At 39.4% G+C, this 18,923-nt stretch overlaps 1 protein-coding gene across 1 annotated transcript in view; it reads left to right on the plus strand.

Moving 5' to 3' along the window:
- Positions 1-18,923, plus strand: part of FSHR (follicle stimulating hormone receptor) — a 191,170-nt gene that overhangs the window by 153,575 nt on the left and 18,672 nt on the right. The window contains exons 5-8 of the mRNA XM_017548512.2: positions 11,388-11,459; positions 12,941-13,018; positions 18,165-18,233; positions 18,344-18,418. Of these exons, the coding sequence (XP_017404001.1) occupies positions 11,388-11,459; positions 12,941-13,018; positions 18,165-18,233; positions 18,344-18,418 (294 nt within the window). The remainder of the gene's footprint in view (positions 1-11,387; positions 11,460-12,940; positions 13,019-18,164; positions 18,234-18,343; positions 18,419-18,923) is intronic.

Below are 18,923 nucleotides of genomic sequence, written 5' to 3' on the forward strand. Positions count from 1 at the left end.
AAAAAAAAAAAAAAAAAGAAATTATACTGGGGAAGAAGGCCCAGGGACACTGAACTTACTGAGCGTCTACCCGATGACAGACTGAACTAAGCGTTCTATTCACACATGCTACATTCCAATCTTCTAGAACAGTGAGGTATGCATTTTTCCCAATCTACAGAGGAGGTCTTTGAAACTCAGGGATTACATAGTTGTTAGAATTAAGGACTGAGCCCAGGAATGTCAGACTCCAACCCAGTTCATCCTGCCCCCCAACACAGCACAGCTAGAGAGATGTAGGATGCAGATGAAGCCAACGCCAATATGCCCAGTGCTCAGCGCACAACACTGACACTTTATTAATATGTTTGCCACTAGGAATTTGTGATCATCTTCTTGGGCTCAGTTGAAGGGTACATAAGAAAGAGCTTTCTAAATAATTAATATTAGAAATGAGTTGTGGGAAGGGTGTGTAAACTGTTTAAAATGTTAACTCTTTTGCAACTCCCTTATGTAATTTAAAAGTAATTGCTTGCCACAAATTGGTAGTTTGATTAAAGTTATTCTAATATCAGCATCCAAGAAGGTCTCAAAAGGTTGCTGCTTGGCAACTCTGTTTGCTGTGACTCTCACCCAGAGGTATCTTTAGGTTTTAGAAGTTCTTATACAGCCAGTACAGGATGATGGAAGCAACATCACCAAGAGGCAGGGGAGCCAGAGTGCCTGGGTTCAGGTTCCATCTGTCCTACTTTCCATCAGACAAGCTATAATAATTTGAACTCTCTAAGCCTCAGTTTCCATATCTATAAGATAAAGATTATAATAGTACCTTCTTCCTAGCATTATGGGCAGGATTAAATGACTCTAATACAGGTAAGACATTTACAATGGTGTCTAGCTTGTGGCAATAAAATAGCTAAGTGTTAACCATTACTACTTCTGATTCAGATCTAGAAATTTTGAGCAGGCCATTTACTCTCTGTGAGCCTTGCCTCTCCTATCAATAAAATGGTAATCATAATTATGCTCACCTTAGAAGCCTACTGTGAAGTCAAATGAAATCCTGTAACACGCCTTTGTCAGGTATGTGCTACACAAATAATAAGGCAAGTTGATTTTTGAGTCTTTTTTCTTAGGAGAAAAATCTGGGTCAGATTTGTGACCCGTGTAACCAGTTCCTAGGAGTGCAGCTTCTTTTCAGTTAGCAGTGTTCTGGTCTATTGCCACTTTAGCCAGCCGCTCGCTCAGCCCAAATTCAGACCCTGGTCACTGTGTTCCCCAAACTGGAGGGGGCAGTTATGAAACTTTCTACATGGTCTTTTTAAAGTCCCTCTTTCAACCTAAGTGAAGCAGCAAGCAGCGCCGACCCTTTCCATGGTACAGGGATAGGAAGAAGAAAATCCACAGCTTTCTCCAGAAACCCTGCTCACAAAGTCTCTCCCCGAATTCAACTCTCCACACTGTTTTCATGCCCAGTGTGCATGAGAGGTTAACAATTGTGTAACTGGTTTCTGGAAACCTGGAATGTGGCATTTTTTCTACTTTTGTTTCTCAGGGAAAACTCCAACTATGACATCGGCTACACTGAGCTCTGCCTTAGCCACAGAGATATCCTATAGCTTGCTCCCAATTAAAAGTACAAACAACATCAATAGTGACAGCCCATCACAAACTTCATTTATTTCTTTTTCTACATACAAGTCGGTCTATTTTGTCAAAGATTTCTCCTCGGTTTAGTTCCCTTTTGATCTACGTTGCCATGATTCTTTTTACCCTAATCTGCTTACATGTAGAAGTTAATTGTTGGACTAGGGGTAGGAATCTGACCTTGTGCCTGGCATCATTCACAAGCCTAGTGTACTTATACAGAGTCCCTTGCTTTACCTCTCCTAGTTGTAATCTAAGAGGTCCATCCTAAAATATGCAAACTTGCTGGTAGAAAGTAAACCAAAGTTCACTGGACATAGTCTGCCCTTTCACCAATACAGTTCTGATTTTGTATATTGCGAACTTTCTGATTTACATCATGGTAGAAGAATGGAGTGTGCTGACTGATGGAATACTCTACCTAAGAGAAAGTTTACCAACCACGTCCTAATAGTAATAGCACCTTTAAAGAATTAGTCTACAGTAAAGGAAGTTGGCATAAATGCTTTAGCTTTCAGCAGAGCTCCCAAGGTTGAGCTAGGAAACACCAAACTCGGGATATACTATACAATGGAGTGGGAGTCCAAAGTCAACATGTCTGGGAAAAGCCAGCATAGTATTTCCTTCTCCTAAAAATTTATAGTGAGTAATATCATGGTAAGGCTCTGAGAATCCTGCAGCAAAGAAGCTGCTTAACCTTATTAACCCAGCATTCCCCAAACTTATCTGACCATTGTAGCATTTCATTCATAAACAAAGTGTTTGTATCTTCTGGAAATATTTTTTCTAGAGAAATGCTCAGTTTCTACACTGGAAGGCATCTTAGAGGTCACAGAGTCCAAGGCCCTCCTCAGGAATAAAGCCTTCCATGCAGTTACTTGGACATAGTGACTCTATGGTTGCAGAGGTGGAAACCACATTCTTAGCACAACAATCCATTTCTTGTTGGGCAACTGCCATAATGAATTAGGATCTGTCTTCAAGTTAAGACAACAATAACCACCCATGCTTTAGATTAAGAAAGATCTAAATTCAACCTCTAGCTCTGCCTCTCCTTACGTGGCTTTGAGAAAGCTACTGGACTTTTCTCAGCTAAGTATCCTCAACTCTAATATGAGGATGGTAGTGCTACCTATCTCTTAAGGTAGTGAAAAGGAATACACAAAATAATTGATGGTAAGTGCTTGGTGCGGTACCTGGTACATAGGAAGTGTTCAATAAATGTTGACCATTATTATTATAAATCCTATATCTACTTTCCAGAACAGAACAGCACATATCTATTACCATTTCCACCTGGCAGCTCTTCAGAATTACAAGCTTCTGTTCCCAAACTAAGTATTCTATACATTGGACAGTATGATCTTGATTCCTCACCCCATCAGTGAACAAACACGCACACACACAAATAAACAAATAAAGCGTAAGTCCCCAAATACATTTATTGATAAAGTAGATACACACGACTGCAGTCTTGTGTGTATTACACACATTTGCAAAAATAATATTTTAAAGAATGAAATCAAGATGAATAATACGCTTCTACATTTTCCTCTTATCTTATTATATACCAGCTCACATAGCACAAAAACCTGTTTTGCTCTCACTAAATATAATAACAATATTTTAGACAAAGAAATTTCAAGGGATGTGCTTATTTTTTTAATCCTTAGTCTAAGAGGTCATTGTAATATTAGATTTTAACGGCTGTCAAAGCTGAGAACAAAACTTCACTAAAATAGGTAGATCCAATGGAAGAACAGCTTCATACATATACTCGCTGAGTCATCATACTTAGCGTTCATTCTCCTTCTTTGCAAATACTTTTATAAAACTCAGCTAGTATACTTTTCCCCTAACATCAATCAGATGTTCTGGCTGATGTTAGGGAAAAAATAGACCAGCTGAATTTTACTAGTACCTGGAAACTACCTGGAAAATGTTGAATTTTTTATATTTTTAATGAAAGCATTCAAAACTCCATGAAAGACTTAAACTGGTTGGAAAATTGCATTTGCTTATGTTTAAAATACATACCGTGAGAGTCTTCACACATGAGGAAATACATCACTTTCTGCAATAAATTAGCAATTTCCACACATTTTTCCCAGTGCTTTTTCCATAGCACAGATTTTTTTTCAAAACTGTTGCTTTCCTCCCCGTTATTAATATATTACCTTTCCCTTAAAAAGACAAATCAAGTGTGTCTAATTAGAAAATATCTGCTTAGTACTATTATTTCTGACAGCCACTTGTCTCAGAAAAACTCAACAAATTTGGATCCCTTGTCTTTTTGTAGAAAAATGCGCAAGTCATCTTTAGTTTATCAACTCTGGGTAGTAATTGACTTCAACAAACCTCTAGGTGATAGTATGATCCTGATCAGAAAAGCCAGGAGCCAGAGGCTAAACAGAGTCAAACAGATAGAAAGGTTGATCCAAGCAGGTTTATCAGAAGGAAGCAGAAGGCAGTTAAAGAATGAGGGCAGGAGGAATCTGGGAAACTCCACTGTGGCTTCTACCAGCCATACCATCAGCCTACTCACGTGTCCTCTGGGTCACAGAGGGACTCAGACAAGGAAACAGTATTTCGGCACCCAAGAGAACTAGGAGATATAAGACGTGACCCAGGTCCTAGTGGATCGAGGAAATCAGAGTCTCAGATACAGCAACTGGAATATAAGGCTGGAACATGACCACAGCAGTAACAGTGCCTGGACGTGGGGCTACTTTTTCCTAAAAGGTAAATCTTATTTCCCTGTGTAAAAGGTAAGAGATCTGAGAGCCCTGGAGACTGCAACTAACCCCTAAGGCTACACATCTTAAAAAATGATAAAGCCAGGACTTGAAACCAGACCATCCAGCACCAAAGCTATTACCTTTGAAGCTATGCCCTGCTCAAAAACAGAGGCTGATTGCTAACCTAGGATGGTAGGTCCAAACAGAATCTGCAGCCAGGCCGATAGGACTGACCTCTAGGAAATGTTACCCTGGAGCTCCTTCAATTTCCCTTGATTACTAGGGAGTCTGGTTTCCATGGAGACTGAGACAGAGTCCTAGTTAAATATGAGAGTTAAATAGTTCTAGTTTTGAAAATTGAGATTGAAAAGGCAAGAAACCGGGCTCTCCTACTCTCTAACATAATTTCTTACACAAAATCATTCTACAGAGAGAAACTGAGACTCTGAAAAGGTAAGTGAACTGTTTGGTGTTATCCAGTAGCTAGAGGGACAACACTGGAAGCCAGGGTCTCTAAACCTTAAGTCGAAGACCTTTTCAATACACCTTCTTACATGCTCTGCCATCTAACTCCAAGGTTCTGTAATACTATACCTAGCAAATGTTTATTTAATGATTCAGAAAGCATATGTTGGCATCTTTTACCATGTTGTATATAGATATGCAAATTCCCAGTTAAGAAGGATCTGTAATTAATAGAAATATCAATATTAGCAAACCTCATAAAGTAAGGAGTCTTTTCATATACCATGATCCTCATTATTTGCAGATTCTGTATTTGCTATTTAATCCACTTGTTAAAATGTTTTTGCAACCCAAAATCAATACCTGAAACACTTTTGCATTATTCTTGGACATGTGCTTGCGCAGGAAGACAAAAATTTGAGTGTCTTGACATAGGTTCCCAACTGAGGCTGAATAAGCCTGCATGCTGACACCCTGTTTCAGCTGTCATGCTGAAAAGCACGTGCCCTTTGCATGGTCTATCTAGTGCCTTTTCTCCCCATGTTTGTGCTTTTTGTTGGTGATGTCACTGTTTAAAAGGCCTCTATGTGTAGTGCTGAAGTGTCATCTAGGTTCCTAACTTCAAGAAGACCGTGATGTGCCAAAAATATATGTGTTAGATAAACTTCCTTCAGACATTAGTTATAGTACTCCAGAACATGAGTTCTGTGTTCATGAACCAATAATAAGCATTAAATAAGGTATCTTTAAACAGAAACACACATAAAACAAGGTTATATGTTGATCAAACCATGACAAATACGTGTCGACCAAAGGCTCGAAGGAATCTAACCCTGAATTTCCCGAGGCCAGTGATTCACTAATTCCATGTTTGAGGTGACTTTTAAAACATACTGCTGTGAATAAGGAGAATCAACTGTATATAATTAAGATCAGCCAACTCTTCCTATTCCTATCCATCATTGCCCTGACTTGTCTCAGAATGGTCAGGAGGAAGGAGTCAACTTCAGCGTTAACACAAGATACTTTAAAAATGTAATTCAAAATGTAAAAGACTAAAAGAATCAAATGGCTTAAAAGCAAACAAATCCTATTTTATAGGAAACCAATTAGTAGGTAGAGAAAAGGGTTCAACTCCAAACCCTCAGCCTTGGTTACTAGGAAATGTGCTTTGGCAAAAATGATAAACTGGACACACAACTGGCAGCATCCTCTCCTTTAATCAAATTTGCCTAAAGCATCTCAAAGATCTACTCAAGCCATAGCATGAACTATGTGGCTGCCTTAAGTCCTAGAGTAAGAGAGAGCTGGTTCACACAGTCGCAGAATTGATCATTCCATGCCGTGGTAGATTTGGTATGGAATAGAGGTTATATATATGTACTTGGTTGTCATGTGCAATAAGAAGGGATGTCTTGTCCTTTCTCCTGGTTTACTTTTCTTACTCCAGTAGGTTAGGTGTTCACTCCACAGCTGGTTCTCAACCACTGTCAGTTTGGTCTCATTACTACTGCGAAGTCCTGAGGTGATGGGCTGGTAAAAACATCGGCCACCTCTGCTCAGGGAACCCTCAAGTCTTCTTGCTTCCCCTTGCAGCCCCAAAAAGTGGCTTCTAATGCTTCCCCATCAAGCCCATGCTTTCTTTACCACACTTCTTTACCTAGCTTTAAAGTTTCTGAAATTCTGCCTCCTCCCTGCTTTTAGTTTTATTTTCCTCTGCTTCCCATCCTTTCGTCCACCTCGTGTGGTCCAAATATGCACACTTGCTACTCTTAGTTTAGGCCTGAAGGCTCTATACTTTCTAAGATATCTCACTTTTTCCCCCAGCCCATATTGTTCCTCCAGCCCCTTCTCTGAACTCATAAGGCATTCACAATCAGTAGCATACAGTTTGCCACTAGACCATTCTAAGTGTTTCATCTGTGCTTGTCTTAATCCACTCACAAACTCCCTGAAACCAGCACACGGTCTCTGGCTTCCTCCTTGTATAAAATAGAGGTTTTATTGGAAGGATGGCACATAGTCCAGTGCAACACAAGCAAACACAGACCCTGTTAAGAAAAAATAAGAACCCATAAACACTACTGAAGATTAATAAAAGCACTGACGATGTTTAGGACAAGGAGCCTCAGTGTCACAAGGTCACCTGTTTATGAAAGGTAAGCATATTATCCTGTGCAGAATAGGCGAGAATGGTTCCCAGCAATTACAGGACCCCACTAAGTTCATCCTGATGGGAGGAAAGCTCACTTTCATTATGATAACCTAAAGATTAAGGACAGTCAGGCATTAAAGATGCTAACACCAGCTTAGAACATAAAACTGGCTGCAGAGACGGAAAACTCCGAGTCAGTTACCTTTCTCTAAAAGACCCATTTGCAGAACTTAAATTCACTGACATTTTACCCTCAGGCCTTTAACTGTTTTTTGAAGATAAACCATGGTTGAGTGAATCAAAATAATTTTGCAGCAAACAGTCATTTGACAAAAGCAAACCCATTGAGACATACAGTTCCTAGCTGATTACCCACTTCCAGCCTCCATCAGACATGAATTTATTGATCAGAGGGGAAAAATGAATTGAAAACTAAGTGTTCATCCGAACTCCATTTCCTGTATTATCTTGGGGTTTTAAAAAGTCTCAGCTACAGAATTATCACCAATAATCCATCTCACTAGATGGTCACTAGATCTTTTTAAGTACCTTAAACTCAGCACTACTGGAATAATTTTAGCCATTTTTTGCAATAAATTTAGCCATTTTTTGCAGTCTGTTTTCTTTCTATAAAGACCAAAAATCTTAATGTACATCTACAGATATCTATAGATATTCCATAAGTACAGGGGCTATGGAAGCTCATGCTGTTGATGTTAAATGCTGCATTTGTAACTTTCTTATTGAGCAATCATGAATTCTTCATTCCTTCAATTATATAAAACTTATTCATTCACTAAAAGAGACGGGGAAACTGCTACCCATATAACGTCAAATGAGTAAGGTGTAATAAACATAGGCAGTGAATAATTCCTTGTGAACTCCTCTGTTGACAGCACATAGCATATTACCTGGTATAAAGAGCTTGGTAAACACTGAGCCCATTATATATATCAACTACTGTGCCAACACTGAGTTTTCAGGAAAAACATGAATCCTGCCCTCATATGAGTCACAATCTGGTTGAAGAGGCAGATGTTGGATAAATATCACAAAATAGTATATGGCTCAGAGTTTTGAGGAGTGCTAAAAAGGACGCAGTTATACTGAGAATAAATCAGGGGCCCTAATTTAGATGGGCACATAGGGAGCTCCTTTCTGAAAAAGTGACATGTGTAACTAAACTCTGAAGGGTGAGGTGAAGCTGGCCAGGTGAAGAGTAGATGGTTAGCCTTCTAGAGAAAGTACATGCAAATATTTGGAGAAAGGAAAGAAATTTAAAAATCTGAGGAACTGAGAGAAAGCCACTGGGGATAAAGTGCACTGGGGAAATAGCACAAGATAAAGGTGCAAGAGGAGGCAGTAAGGAGTGTCAACTTTACTCTAAGTGTCATGGGAATGAACTAAAGCCTTAACAGCAAAGGAGTAAAGCAATCTGATTTACATTTTTGAAAAGAATTCCCAGAGTGCTGTATGGAGAATGAATTGGGAAAAAAAGGAGAATAATATTACAGAAATTCCCAGGGTTTTTTTTTTAGAATGGTTTCAGTGGAGATGGGCAAAACTGCACAGAGTCAAGACATATTTCGGAAATGGAATCTAAGAGGACTTTGAGATGGACTAGATATTGGAACTTAAGAAAGAAGAAGCCAAGCCAACTTTAACTGTCAAATTACAATTGATGGATGGCAATTCTATCTATGGAGAATAATGGAGGAGAAGCGGTTTGGTGGAGATGATAGTGGGGAACAAGTTTAGTTGGCTAAGTCAGTGAGACATTCAGGAGGATACACAAAATAAGCTTTAATTAGCAATAGACTAGCGAGGTCAGAGAGCAAGTATGAATCTAGGAGTAACAATATTGATACTACTTAAAATCACAGGAAACAAGATCTATGTAGTGAGAGTATAGAGAAGAGACGCAAAAGACCCAGAGTACAAATAGAGGAAAAGGAATCAACAAAGAATGCCAACAAGGAGTCACAGAGGAGAAGGACCAGTAACAAAAGAGTACAAAATGACAGAAACCAACAGAAGAGAGTTCGGAAAAAAAAATATTAAATAATCCAGAAAAGTCTAAGAAAGTGACCATTTACAGTTTAAAGTGTTTGTAGTAGTTAGTGAGTTTGGTAGTTAGTGAGTTTGTAGATTTTGGCATGACAATCACAGTTTCAGTTAAGAGTTATGGGATGAAAACAGATTGGAACAGGTTGAAGATCAACAGGATATGAGAAACTGAAGATAGCATGTGCAGACAACTCCTTCCAGAAGCTTTGCTGTGAATGAATCAAGAGAAATAGGGAGTTAGGCTAAGTGAAAGAAGCCAGACCCAAAAGTTACATTCTAGATTATTCCACTGATAGAGACAGAACAAGATGGCAGAATAGAAAGCTCCACCAATTGTCCCCCGTGCAAAGACCCCAAATTAACAACTATCTACACAGAAAAAAAACACCCTTCATGAGAACCAAAAATTAGCTGTGCAGTCACAGTACCTGGTTTTAACCTGATATTGCTGAAAGAGGCACTGAAGAGATAGAAAAAACAGTCCCGAATCACTGACCACGACTGCAGCATCCCCTCCCAGTGGCTGTGTGGTGTGAAGAGCATCTCTGAGCTCTAGTGGGGAAGATCATAGATGGTTCCATTGACATAATATTTTGGAAAGGTCAAAATTAGAGAAACAGATAACTAATCAGTGCTTGCTAGGGATATGAAGTAGATGAAGAGATGAAGTACAAAGGGAAAACACAAGTGAATTTAGAGAGCAACGGCAGTTCTATATCTGTACTGTGCTCATGGTTACCTATGTATTTCTCTTACCTCATAGACCTCTACACTCAAAAGAGTTTATTTTTCTGTATATAATTTTTAAGTGAATTAACAACACAATAAATTCTTCAAAAAGAACCTCTTTTCCTGAATAAAAAGCAAAAGGAGATCAACTTAAGGACTGTTGAAGTAATTAAAAGAATTGCCCAAGAGACCTTTGATGTGGATGTCAGGGAACCAAGACAGTGGAAAAAACTCTGAGAACCATAACCTAGAACCCACAGACTGGAGTCACTTCTTCTCTAAATACAGAAGCAGAGTACAAGGCACCAAATCTTCTTGAGTCAAAACCTCAAAAGGACATATGGTCCTTCACATGATGAATATATCAATGAGGGTTCTTTAGATTGCATGTAACTATCACCACCTCCAACTTAGGTAAGCCACATATAGAAAAGGGAAATGGGAGTAGAGAGATAGTAGGATTTTAAGTAACTCACAGGAGTGAGGAAAATGACAAATACAATGTGTCCAATAATTTCTATGGGCCCCTAAAAACCTCACCATTATTATGGCAGCCAGTTCCACCCAAATTTCATCCAGCTTCATTCAAGTGCAACTGAGGAACACCCAGCCTTGCCTTGTACACCTCTTCCTTCCTGCTCCGGGGCTTCTTGGGCACCACTGTGAGAGATGCCCAACAGGGAACTCGCTGGGTATTCAGAAATGTGCAAGCCATAAGTGGGGAATTAACACCATGGAATCAGCTTTTACCAATACGAAATAGGAGTCAATGGACACATCCTTCCCTCACTACTATCCCCCACTCTGATCAACAGTTCTGAGATCCATCTTTTAAATATCCTAAATCAAGTCCTTGGAATTAGGAACTAGTCATCAGTAGTGCTGGTATTGCTTAGCTTCCCTCCTTCCCTGTTTCACTCTCTGTCCGGATTGCTCTGAAATCTTACTATGAAATGTATACTCACAGCTAGCCGCCTTCTCAGGCTCTCCTTCCTAGGAAAGTCAGGCCAATATAATCAGACCTTGGGAAGGATCCAGGGTAGGTCTGCAATTTTCAGCTGTAGAAATTTATAATCATCTTTTAAGGGTGATGACAGCAGAAGCTCTAACCAACCTCCAACCACATCCCAGGAGAGAGTCTGATTGGCCCAGCTCAGGTCACATGCATACCCTAGGGTCATAGGGCATGAAATCTCATGCTGGAATCCCGAGAGAATCACTTGGAGCGAAGAAGACACAGTTTTCCAACAAGTATGATGAGGTTGGAAACAGAGAATAATTTAAGAAAATTTTGTTACTAGTTGGAAGTTGCTTTAGGGTCAGATTAACTTATCAATCTTCATTTTTTTTTAAACGTATACTGTGGCATCCTAATCCCTTTGTGACTGAAGTATAAGTTTCTTTTTTCTAAGGAATCACCAGCTTTTAAGACCCTGGAATGAACCTTAAAATAGAAAACATGAGCATAATTCAGGTATATATGGGCTTTTCTTGTAGGTTTTTCTGATGGTTCAAAATTGATATTTTGATCCTGGAAAGTTCATGCTCTAACAACTATTTAAACAGCTAGCTACATTTTCACTTATTCTCATTTTGTTTCTCTCTAGGTTAATATCCAACACAGGTATTAAGCACCTTCCAGATGTTCACAAGATTCATTCTCTCCACAAGGTTATACTGTAAGTTTTTCCTTGAGTGACTACCAACTCTTTACTCAGTATCCGTCTTGGCCAACAGCCATGTGGACCTTTAAAATGCATTGTGTAGGCTACATCCTCCAAATGCATTGCCCTGGGTTAGCAAAAATAAGGAGGCCAGAGTGAGGCCCCTGATTTAACTGCAGGCCAGTCAATATTAGTTTGGAGGAAATTGACAGACCCCTCAATAAAAGCATTGTTCACAAAACCAGCATATAGCAAAATCAAAAAGTTGCTCATTTTTTCACTATTTAGTGCTTTAATTACTGCCCCCCCCACACACATATACAACACCCTTTGTATTCCAACATCCTTTCCTCTTCTTTCCAGAATTACTATGCTACCCTGGCCATAAAGAAACTATCTAACACACACATTCATACTAAAGAGTTAATGACAGGCTGTGTTTGCCTTTTCCCAAGGTATTTGTATTTTGAAAAAAGGAAGAGAAAAGGTAGCATGTAATGGCAATTATTTCCGATAGTGAAATTGTAAGAATATGGACAGACCCAAAAGGAAGAGATGGGGAAGGGGTGTAGGAGCTAAGGAGGGAGGAAGGAGCTAAGCAGGGTGGAAAAAGAGAAAGAGAAAAACATTGAATATCTTTCAGAATTTCTCATATTTTTCCAAGCTGTTTACTACATTACCTCTATAGCCCTTACTTCTACATTTACTTCTACATGTTAGATCAGACCTAAGAGGGAAGGTTGATGGGGGATGAGTACTACAAACAGAAAATGAGGCTCTTCCCATCCTTTCATTCAGGAAAAGAAAAATCAATGATAAAATTGTTCTGAGACCCAAGGAGAACAGAGGGAAGGAAACTAGCTGTAAGAAGGGGATTGAGATGGAGAGAAGGCCCAACTAAGACGAACACAGAAGTTAGGAGGTGAAAGGTTTGTTACATTAGGGTAAAATTAGTTAAGAAAACCTTCAGAAGAAAAAAGTGGGCCACACACAGCGGCCAACAGCTGTAATCCAACACTTTGAGAAGCCGAGGCAGGCGGATCGCCTAAGCACAAGTGTTTGAGACCAGCCTGAACAACAGGGTGAAACCTTGACTTTACAAAAAATACAAGACTTAGCTGGTCATGGTGGTGCACGCCTGTAGTCCCAGCTATTCCAGAGACTGAGGTGGGAGCATCACTTGAGCCTGGGAGGTCGAGGCTACAGTGAGTTGTGATGGCACCACAGCACTCCAGCCTAAGTGACAGAGCAGGAGACCATGTCTCAAAACAAAGGCGGGGGGGAAGACACTGAATATCTACAATTCCATTTGTAAGAACTAATATACTAAATATAAATTAGAGACAATTTTTTCCCCAAACTTTGAGCTAAACAACAACTAACTACATTAATACATTACCTGAGCTAAAGACCACATTATGCCAGTTAAACTAAATGTGGGAAGATTACATGAGTAGGGCTGATGTAAATATCTGTTTGTCTGTACTTTCTTCTAGAGACATTCAAGATAACATAAACATCCACACAGTTGAAAGAAATTCTTTCGCGGGGCTGAGTTTTCAAAGTGTGACTCTGTAAGTAAGGGGGAAAAATCCAACAGAGTAACATTTGCTTTTTCATTTAGTGATCTCTTATAATTGGATGTTCCTTTTTTATTCAGGTAACTTTGGCATTTCTCCACTTAAAACACTCTCTGGTTCTTTTTTTTCTCTTGTCTTTACATTTCAGAATCACAATGTGAACTCATGTCAATAATTTATGATTCTGTGGTATGATTCAACTATTTAAAATTGCTGTTTGAATGATGGTCTCCTGTGTTACAACATCTGTTCCAAAGGACAGAATAACTCACGCATCAGTAAAGTTAGTTATTGCCTGGCAAGGCTTTTGTTGCCCAAAGAAAAAGATCAGGAAAGAAACCCAATCAGGAAGATATGGTGATTCCCTCATAACCATTCCAAGCAGCTCCTGTTCAGGCCCATGCTAAGCATAAGATGACTTCTCATTTTCTTAAAACAGTTAAATTTTTTAATGAGCTTGAGTTACTCTGACTTTCTGGAAAGTTTTTAAATGCACTCTGTCTTGTTAATGAAAGATCTTCTAATCTTTTATGCCAGTAGGCCCTGTAGCAGTTTATCCACTCACCAGGATGGCCAAGAAATAGGACAGTATGGGCCACCTAAGTATGCCTGGGATCCATGAAACTTAGATACACAGAATGACATTTGGGGGACCCAGTAATTGCAATTACATCTGTAAGATATGAAACACATTTTATCTATTTTACAAATTGTTGTGTTTTTTAAAAAATATACCAATATGAGTTTTTAAAATATGCCTATATGTACAAAAGATAAGTTCCAGTCCATAAAGAATTGTAGTCCTCTTCAATTATATGATTCAGAGACCCAGCAGTTAAAAGAAAAAGAAATCATAGACAGATTATGACACTTTGATCGGTAAAGCTAAGCACTGTATTTGATGTAGAGAACAATAGAAAAAGTTTGAAAACAGATTAGCTTAGAAATAAAATGCATGAAAGGAACAATAACATTAACTCAAAGGCATGCATTCAAAATACATAGGTATTAGGACAAAAGCTACAGGTGAGTAATACTGAATCATTTCACTTAAGCTCATTTGAAGTGGTGTGTGTGTGTGTGTGTGTGTGTGTGTGTGTGTATGTGTGTGTGTGTGTGTTGAGATGAGGTGATGGTGTGCAGAAAGGACGAGAAAGAGAAAGCAAAAGGAATAAACTAAAATGCAAGCAGAATGAATGATATACAAAGTAAAAGAAACAGCAATTATTCTAAGAGTAAAGAATGAATAATTTAATCTAACTAGCCTGTGATGCCAGAGTTAAAGGAAGAGTTAAATAAAGGAAAGCAAGCTGAGAAAAAGTAGTTTTTAAAATGGGTTTTAAAGATGATGGGAAGTTAGCTAGGGAGTTGGCAAAGGGCATGCAGAGGGAACAGAATAATCAAGGCTGTGAAGGCCACCTGCCTTTTATAAAAATAAAACTAATAACACAAAGAGCTGTGGAAAACAGTGAGTACATAAGTCTTATTGGCCTGTTGCAAAACACAACAGTAAAAGGATTTCTGGGCTACATTGCAGAGGGAGATTAGTGATAAATATTCGCAGTTATACCAGGATGTTTATGTTTATTTGGATCTTGCCTGAAATATATGTTTATTTTAAATACAGAGACTTAAAATGAATGTTATAATATGGCAAACTCATTCATTTTTATAGAAAATATATAATTCAGTGGGAGTGTGCTCATATCATTCTCATAGTTTTGCATAGCGTGCTCATATCATTCTCACAGTATCATTGACCTGTTTTTTTTTTTGTCCAGACCATAAGACAGTAGGCAAAGCATTCTAAATGCCCTGGTCTCAACTCTCCCAACTAGAGCCAAAGAACCTGAGGAAATAAGAAATTCTGACATACCTTTGCAAACCCAAAGCTACAAAAGGAACATACAGATTCTGTCTGCTCTTTACTAACTCCTGTTCATGGACACTGATTTCTCAGAATTTAGGAACACACTTTTCAGGAAAGGAGTTTTCTTTTAAGAGTGAATGTTTCTCAGACGTGTCTCTAAAGAATAAATTCCCATTTGTGGAAACAATATATATTGTTCTTATTGTGGCTGTCCCTTAATCTATAGACAATAAAATCAGATCATTCATACTCAACACAGTTTAAGTCTCCAATCGTTTCTAGTCTGGCAGCTTTGATGCAGGGTTGCTTTCTTCCCCTGGGGACATTTGAGCACACTCAGGAAAAAAAGCATGGCAGTGGCACTGATGACTGACAACGTATTCTATCGATAGCAATTTTCAAAATTCTGGGAATACTACACAGCTATAAAAAAAGAAAAAGATCACACCCTTTGCAGCAACATGGATAGAGCTGGAGGCCAGTATTCTAAGCAAACTAACATAGGAACAGAAAACCAAATACCACATGTTCTCTCATAAATGGGAGATAAACAATGAGAACACATGGATTTTAGGAAGGGAACAACAGACACTGGGGCCTACATGAGGGAGGAGGGAGGGGACCAGAAAAAATACCTATTGGGTACTATGCTTATTACCCAGGTGACGAAATTATCTGTACAGCAAACCCCCATGACATGTAGACTACCTATATAAAAAACCTGTACATGCTCCCCTGAAACTAAAAGTTAAAACAAATTTTGAGGCCCCGTTCTAAAAGTAAATATAAACATATTTTTTAAGTAGCCAGCAATGAAGGATTATCAGACACTTGCCTAGTGAATCTAAGAAATGAACAACAAAAACCCATTGTGCAGAAGCTTCTGATCCCTTCCCCACTGCCACTCTGCCCTGGTAAGCAGAGAGCCTGAATAGGGAAAGCACCTAGCTATGGCCAGCCAGGAGAATATCCTAACAGAAGAAATAAAACAATACATGAGTAAAGCTCCTAGCACACTCTGGCCTGAGGAGAGGCCTGCTTCATGCGTGTTTCCTCTGTTCCTCAGTCAGTTCATCTCCCCTGCCTGCCCCTCAATGAGTTTTAAAGGCCCAGTCTCCAGCACCTCCACTCTTTAGGAGAGCAGAGTGTGCTTCTGTAGCCTCCTGAGCCTCTGCTGGGTGAGCACACTGGTCTCGTCCCCAAAGACACAAAAGGGTTAAGGTAGGGCTGTGATGCAGTTACTCCTTAGTGGATGTTCTGCCCAAGTTATTGTAGTCATCCTCGACGTCGTCGTCTCATCATCATCATCATCATCTGGTTTTAAAATGGGTAGTTCCTCTCTTAAGAGACCAGGGTTGTGCGTGACAAATGTGGGTTTCCCTATGGTACTAGTTTGAGATTCCCACAGACTAACATAAACCCAAGGACAGCAGTTCTGAACATAATTTGTTTTTTGTGTGATGATATCAAGAAATACCATCCTCCTCCCCACATGAAGGTATCTGTTGATTGAGATAATCCATAAAGACAAAGGGATATTTGAATATAATAATTATTTAAAATTAGTTTATGTTTTATTTGATTATAGCAACATCGATTGACAGGACGGTTATATGCAGGAAATATCAATTATCTAGACTCTAGGAAAATAGGTGGAGGCTGTATGGATTTGTACACCCCTCATGTTAAATTAAAGGCCAGCCAACTACATATAACCCAGAGGTGAAACCCAGCTCATGAGCTAAGACAGGAAACATTAACATTGGATCTAAATTAAGCAAAATGTTATCCCCCAGAAAAAATTATTTATAATATTAGACCTACATTACAAAAGAAGTACTCAATTATTACACTTTAAATTTGGTCAATAAAAAAATTGTGGAAATTGTTTTATAAGTACCTAAGGTACTTATATAATATTTTTTATTTTTGTCTTTTGGCCCATAAAAGCTAAACTTTACTATCAGGCCCTTTGCAGAAAAAGTTTGCTGAATCCTGCATTTGATCCAAATCCCCCAGGGATCTACATCCCACAGGTTGGGGGCAGCTGCCCCAGCAACCCTTCCTACTCTGCAACTGTCAAGAGTTCAGATGTGCCTGGGAAACGCTTTTTCAAACAGCATGGGGTTGCATAGCCACTTCTTTGCCATCAGAACCCACCAGTTGGTTATGAATGTCTTAAAAGATTTACCTTGCTCCTCTCTGGATTTTTTAGCTAATTAGTTTTCAAGAGGAGGAAAAAGACATACAGTTGTTCTCCTGTGATTTTATGTGTTTTCTGGCTACCCATGGCAGACCAAGAAAGAATCGTGGACACACAAGAGCTTCTCTGGGTCAGCTTTCTGAATAGTGTTATTTGCAAACCCACTAAGCTGGGAAAAGGGAAAAGAACCTGACAGCAAAACAAGAGCAGGTGGTCAGAGGCTCTTCGGGCTAAGCCCTCCTGACCTTGGTATCTGTTTTTGTTTTCAGATCCACTCAGGAGCAGAGCAAGGCAGAGCTGTAGCCCAAGGTGTCCTTGGGCTCCCCTGTCCAGGGAACCCTGCTCACTGACCTTCTTAGGGCAATCGGGATAGCTGTTCTATACCCATCTCCACCTCCCCGATAATCTCCTCCCCCGCCCATTCACATCACCTCGCCCTGCCACAGCCCACATTCTCTGTAATTGATTTCTCTTCCTTTCTGGCTTAACCCAGAGCCACCTCCACAAACCTCCAATAACCAGGTCCCTACGGGTCACGGGAGATGTTCAGGTTGTCTGACAACTTAATTAGATCACTTTTGATGACAGCCAGGCCTGCTGCTGTGGGTGATCATGGGTGAAAGGCTTAAGCCCTTAGAGAAAGGTGACATAAAATGTTCTTTTTCTGTCTTATAAACACTTGTTCAATAATTGTACAATTCCTGTCCTTCAGGATGAGAAAGATCTGTCTGCTCCCCGCATTGCATCTCTACACACAGATGACATGTGTAAAGACCTTGCAGTGAAAGAATCCAGGCTGCTCTGCCTAAGTGTGCCTTTTCAAACTTGAATTTCATTTATTCCTTTGAATAGGCAATACATGCACATAACGCAAACTTCAAAAGTTACAAAAGATTATGCAGCAATAAATCAGTCTTCTTCCCACCCATGTCCCCAAGCTTTAAAGGTGGCATTTTCTTTATTCCACTAACCTGTGCTGTCTGCCTTTGCTCAGTGCTTCCAATTATGAAACCCTTGTATTGTTTGCATCTGACATTATTGGTTTTTTAATAGGCCTTTTATTTCAGATGGCTGAATAAGAATGGGATTCAAGAAATACACAACTGTGCATTCAATGGAACCCAACTAGATGAGTTGTAAGTAGTCCCGACTATTCTTCCAGCCCATTTAAAGGGAAATGGCTCTTTCAACAGCAGTATTTATGTGGCTTTATGTTTTCCTCCCTCTTTCTTCAACCCATCCCCAGGAATCTAAGCAATAACAAAAATTTAAAAGAATTGCCTAATGATGTTTTCCACGGAGCCTCTGGACCAGTCGTTCTGTGAGTAGCTTTCCCCATTTCTGTGTGTAAAAGCTCAGTTTGTTTAAGTTAGAAGTCAACTCTCTGCAGCTAAGGGAGAACTTCCAAGGCAGGGCTGGCCATGAAGTTCGATTTTTATTCATGTCATCTGCAAAGATTTATAGAGACAATTTAAGGCTTATCCACAGTTTAACTCTCCATTAAAAAAAAAAAGCAACACTAATAATAACATGTAATGAGCACATACAGAGTGTCAGATGGTGTTCTAAGAAGTTAAGATGCATTTTCTCATTTAATTCTTATAATCACCATTTGAGGTAGGAGCTATTATTCCCATTTTACAGAAGGAAAAACTGGCTTCCCTGGAGAGGTTAATTCACTCACTCAAGGTTATGCAAGAGTTACAGCAGGGATTTAAATTGATCTGACTCGTGGTACAGACTCACAACCACTTGACTACATGTCTCTTCACTGGAAAGGAAAGCACAAATCTCTATCATCTTCAACACCCAGGAGGTTCCTTCAA

The sequence above is a fragment of the Cebus imitator genome, unplaced genomic scaffold (assembly GCF_001604975.1).
Source record: "Cebus imitator isolate Cc_AM_T3 unplaced genomic scaffold, Cebus_imitator-1.0 Scaffold209, whole genome shotgun sequence".
Taxonomy (NCBI): domain Eukaryota; kingdom Metazoa; phylum Chordata; class Mammalia; order Primates; family Cebidae; genus Cebus; species Cebus imitator.